The sequence below is a fragment of the Lampris incognitus genome, chromosome 3 (genome assembly GCF_029633865.1).
Source record: "Lampris incognitus isolate fLamInc1 chromosome 3, fLamInc1.hap2, whole genome shotgun sequence".
Classification (NCBI taxonomy): Eukaryota; Metazoa; Chordata; class Actinopteri; order Lampriformes; family Lampridae; genus Lampris; species Lampris incognitus.
The window spans coordinates 72,293,792-72,299,313 of record NC_079213.1 but is presented as its reverse complement, the minus strand read 5'-3'; the positions used below and the strand labels follow the sequence as shown (position 1 = coordinate 72,299,313).

The following is a 5,522-nucleotide window of genomic DNA, read 5'->3' as shown; positions in this document are numbered from 1 at the left end:
ATAATGACCAATAATATAGGGATTTGATGCCTGAGATGGGAAAATATGTTTTTCTGGAAGTTAAACGTGTCCTTAATGTCGCGGGGTGTTCAGAAAAGTAATACATTTTGTTCAAAAATCGGAAAATGTCGAAGTCCAAATCGTACGGGTTTCGTGGAATGACTCCTATATAAGAGTTTGTATTGTCACAGATTTTGACTTTTTAATTTCAGCCTCTTGGCATTTCAAAGAAATGTTTCCTCTCCGTCTACGCTGAAAATATCGCCCATTTTCCACGTGGCGGGTGTGAGAGCCGCCGGCTGACGAGTACCAGGGTTTCCCCGTGTATACTTACGGTACAGACTCGGTCGTCTGGTGCACCGATAAGATTCACAGAACGGGTCAGGTGCGTTCACAACAGCAGCATCCTCTCTGCTGTCTCCGCCCATTAACCATGAGTTTGATTTAAGCGGGCTCGGCGTATTGATGACTTCTGAGTGACGCTGATTGATTTCAAAACTTGACGGGTTTCGAGTTTCAGAGGTAAGAGCCATCACACTCGTTCACCATGCAGACAGAAACGGCTAGAAAGAAAAGGTGAATTTTACATGTTGCGAAAGACTTCGAGGGGAGCCAATAATAATACGCCCTTGTCAAGACTTTACGATTTGTTTGTTTGTGTTTGTTTTGTTTTGTTTAGACACAAATACACACACTTTGGTGTTAAGAGCTGAGAGCTCCGCGCGCGGCTTTGGAGGGATGAACCCTGAAACGGATTATGGGGGCTCTGGCAGCAGCGGGAACGGAAAGCTCCGTCAGTGGTTGATAGAGCAAGTGGACTGCGGGAAGTACGCCGGTCTGGTGTGGGAGGATGACGACAAGACCATTTTCAGAATACCTTGGAAACACGCGGGGAAACAGGACTACAACCGGGACGAAGATGCTGCGCTCTTCAAGGTAGGCAGGCTCGACACAGACACAAATACAGACACGAGGAAGAGCCCTCGCTGGTTCCACCCAGATGCGTCGTTCAACAGCGGTTTATCTCACGGATTGATAACTTTGTCGGCGACCATTTCCCGCAGGCTTGGGCGTTATTTAAAGGCAAGTTTCGGGAGGGGATCGACAAGCCGGACCCGCCGACGTGGAAGACGCGCCTGCGCTGCGCGCTGAACAAAAGCAACGACTTCGAGGAGCTCGTGCAGCGGAGCCAGCTCGACATCTCCGATCCGTACAAAGTCTACCGCATCATTCCCGAGGGCGCCAAGAAAAGTCAGTCTCACCTGCACCCCACTTCTGCAAATATCTCAATAAAAAATGCAATTACATCCATCCATCCACCCATCCATTATCCAAGCCGTTTAAGATTGTATCGATACAAAAAAATTACAACACAAAAATAACGCAGTTTACATACCGTAACCTTTGCGCATGCATGATTTTAACCCACGTTGGCAGTGGATTAATAATGCACAAGTCCCATTATGCTACTATACTGATCATAATTTTTCTTGTAGCCTATCAATCGCAGTCTTCCTATAAGGAAAACCAACCACTATTTAACTTTTAACTTTAATCGTGTTCTGCCCACTAATTAGCACTGTTCGTCAGTCACTACTGACCCAGGCCACCTTTTACAATTGTAAAATCTAATCTATATAGTTCCATCTTCATCTCGGTTATTGATCATATTAACAATGGTTAATGGTCGTTTAAAACTGGTCACTTGACCCAAACAGAGCACAGGGATTGAATAGAAATATATTGTGTGGGATTTTCGGGCAAACAAGGCCTGCAATGTGTTTCCAATACGGATCGACTTGTTATAAGTAACGCTGTCCCTTATAGGCTTTGAAGTGATATCAAAGTAGTACGTGCATACACTGAAATAAAAGTCTGTTGAATTTACATAAAAAATATGTACATTGGTTGCACATATTAAAGTTATGTTTTCTAAAAAAAAATATGTTTATCAATGAATTTATGTTTACTTATGAATCATGTCATATATACGAAATGCATTTTTGTAAATTGTACAACCCCACCTCTCCCCCCTTTTTTCAGTGTAGTGCTGAATGTGTGACAGACTTCTGCCACAGTTTTTTCTAGTACAATAAAATTCCGTTTTGCATTTAGGACCGAGACAAGAGGACAGTCCTTTGAATGCAATGAGCTATCCTGTGCACCCGTCCTACTCCGGCCTGCAGACTCAGGTGAGTCTCATTGCAGTGAGACACGTGGGGTGAGAGGGAGAGAACGAGATGAAGCCTGAAGAATGAGGCTTAAGTACTGAGTGAGCATGCATGCCATGTGCACATATGACTGTGCCTTTGATAGTCCACTACATCAGGCAGTGTCAGTGCCTTTTATACTATGTTGTCAAAACAGCTGGACATACTGCTGATGTACCAGTTATGGAAATGCTGTACATCTATCTTATAGGTCTCTCTCTCTCTCTCTCTCTCTCTCTCTCTCTCTCTCTCTCTCTGTAGATGCCAGGGTACATGACCACTCCAGATTGTGGCTGGAGGGACTATTTCCAAGAGCCAGCCTCTCTGCCTGAGCTTCCCTTTGCCCCGTGTCCCTATCCCCCTCGAAGTCTGACATGGCAATCCCCACCCATGGAGAATGGTACAGTACTTAAAATGACTGTTATCGTACTGCTGTTAAATGTCAGATGATAGTTTCTTATGCATGACACACCTGACTCTTCTTTGAGCTGGCCCGTCTTGAGCTTCTGTTCCTTCTTACATCTATCTGTCCAGGGTACCAGTTCAAGGGCTCTTTTTACTCCTACAGCCCAACTGATACACAGCCCTCTTCCTTCACACTGGACACCAGCATGAGATCGGCAGAGGCACTACCAGGTACACATGAACTCACACACTAATATACACCTGTATGACCTTTCACGTCAAACACTTCATCTGAGCACTGTGTTCCTTTCTCCCCCACCCAGACTTCCGCCTTCATGTGTCTGTGTATTTACGTGACACTCTGGTGAAGGAAGTGACAACCTCCAGTCCTAAGGGTTGCCTCATTGCTCCATGTTCCCCAGAAGACAAGCCTTACCCATCTCTACAGGGGCTTGAGCTGGTACCGCTGCCTCTGGAGAGCTTCTCAGCCCACAGAAGGCCAGAGGAGTGTCCGCCTAGCCCTGCGTCACCCCTCGAGCGGGGCGTTTTACTGTGGATGACCCACGATGGACTCTATGCCAGAAGGTTGTGTCAGGAGAGAGTGTACTGGCAGGCAGGGCTGTCCCCCTATGGAGACAAACCCAACAAGTTGGAGAGAGAAGTCAACTGTAAACTGCTCAACACACAGGACTATTTCACAGGTATGACAGCACAACAAGATGATCCATTCAGGAACCCTTGGCACAAGAAATAGACTCTGCCCTAGCTTATGGACAACTTGGCGTTATAGTTATTCAAGCAAGTTATATAGAAAATCTACAACAGACCAAGGGAATATAGTGAACACTGAGCAAAAGCAAAATGAAGCCCTATGAATGAGTATTGATTTTTTTTTTACATTTTCAGTGTTGAAGTAGTATCTCATTGAGATAAATCATGTGACCTATGCATATCTTTTTTCTATCCACCCACATGGTACAACCACAGCTGCGTAACTCTTGCAGCGAACGGTATATTTGCATATCCAACGTGACCAGGAGTTTCCATTCATATTACCCCAAAACTCATGCCACTTCACAGGAATTTCTTAAAAACTAACCCTTTAGGTACATTATTTCTTGTAAGAGTCATATCAGACCTTTTTTGGTAGACAGTATGTGACCTAAAAGTGATTTGATCTTCCCCCTTTCTGTGTGACTGTCAGAAATACAGGGCTATGGGGTCCACAGTCGACCACTTCACTGCTTCCAAGTTCTTCTGAGCTTTGGAGATGAAGGTCTGGAACCCCAAAGACAAAGAAGGAACCTAACTGTCCAGGTGACCATCAAAACTCCCATCACTTAGCTTCTGATATTTCGCTTATATGTAAATATCCCTCCACATGAATCCTTTCCCCACAGTCCACCATAGTCAACACCTCCCAGAGAGACCAGTGCATATGAATTGCAATCATTTGCATTCCTGTGGAATCAGCGCTAATAAGAGTGATTCAAAATGGCCAATGCAAAATGGTCACGTAGCAGGCCAATAATAATTGATACAAAAATGTGAAGCCTTTCATTATTTTGGGTGCTAATATATGACTGGAAAGGCCAAGTTGATTACTGATTAGCAGATTTACACTTAAGTTACAATTAAGTTAAAATAAGTTTAAAAAGTTAATATGTGTGGAGGAGAGATGCTGGGTATATTGGGAGAAGGATGCTGAATATGGAGCTGCCAGGGAAGAGGAAAAGAGGAAGGCCAAAGAGGTTTATGGATGTGGTGAAAGAGGACATGCAGGTGACTGGTGTGACAGAGGAAGATGCAGAAGACAGGAAGAGATGGAAACGGATGATCCGCTGTGGCGACCCCTAATGGGAGCAGCCGAAAGTAGCAGTAGTAGTAGTAATACACTTAACGTTAAAATATTCTGGCAAGTACTATTGAAGACTGACATTTTTCTCCTTCCATCCCTGCAGGTAGAGCCTGTGTTTGCAAGGCAGCTGCTGTATTACACCCAGCAAACGAGCAGCCACTGCTACCGCGGCTATGAGCACCATGGGCTCGGGGACCACATAAGCCCCCCTGAAGATTACCAGAGGGTCATCACACACCACCACAGCACAAACCTGCAGGAGTGATGATCTTTATGAGACAGGGGACGCTGACTGTTGAGCAGCAGCTATGTTGGACAATGTAAAAACAGAAAGTTGACCTTAATGTTTGGATCACACTGACAGAACTCCTCACAGAAAGATCCGAGAGGCAGTGGATGGAGCCTGATAATCGACAGAGCATAAACGTAGTGCGTGTATCAGCAGGGTGATGAACAAATTGTGCAACAGCTTTCAATGTGTTGTGTTTGTGTTTGAGTGCGCGGTTTAAACTAGACAGTCAGTCTTTTTTGGACAAAACTCTGTATACTTTCCAGTGTAAAGAATATTTTCACATCTGATGTTGCTAATGAAACTGACAGCTGTACTGATTGTACTGGAGGCAATTGCATTGTGTAATTTACATTATTATCTTGACTATAAAGTTAAAAGAAATCTTTGAGAATGCTACTGCTTGGTGTCCTTTGTGCAGGGGCGCATATTTAATATTTTCAGCCATGTTTGCTATGGTGCTTTATAGAGGTTGGCTATTTTTCCTGTATATACTTTCAGCCACATTTTCTGGTCTGAGGTGACACTATCAGCACAGCTTAGCTCCAAAATTATGAATGAAAAGAGATTTCAAGCAGACTGTATGCAGCCGGATGAGTACAGACCATGTACATAAGACATATAACCTTGCACTCTACTATCAACAAGTGTTCAAACATAATAAACATAATCTCTTGATTACAGTTTTCACATTTCAGATTTCAGCTGTGTTCAAACAACTTGACCCGTTAAAAGTGCTTTTTACCCTGGAGCAAATCAT

General features: G+C 44.1%; 1 protein-coding gene across 1 annotated transcript; it reads left to right on the top strand.

Annotated features, from left to right (window-relative positions):
- Nucleotides 1-509: 509 nt before the first annotated feature.
- LOC130109651 (interferon regulatory factor 4-like) lies at nucleotides 510-5,141 on the top strand. The gene is made up of 9 exons (XM_056276648.1): nucleotides 510-522; nucleotides 680-936; nucleotides 1,065-1,251; nucleotides 2,116-2,192; nucleotides 2,472-2,610; nucleotides 2,745-2,846; nucleotides 2,939-3,316; nucleotides 3,820-3,932; nucleotides 4,577-5,141. Exons 2-9 carry the CDS (start codon nucleotides 739-741, stop codon nucleotides 4,736-4,738), a joined length of 1,356 nt encoding a protein of 451 aa, XP_056132623.1. The 5' UTR covers nucleotides 510-522; nucleotides 680-738; the 3' UTR covers nucleotides 4,739-5,141.
- The last annotated feature ends 381 nt before the right edge of the window (nucleotides 5,142-5,522 follow it).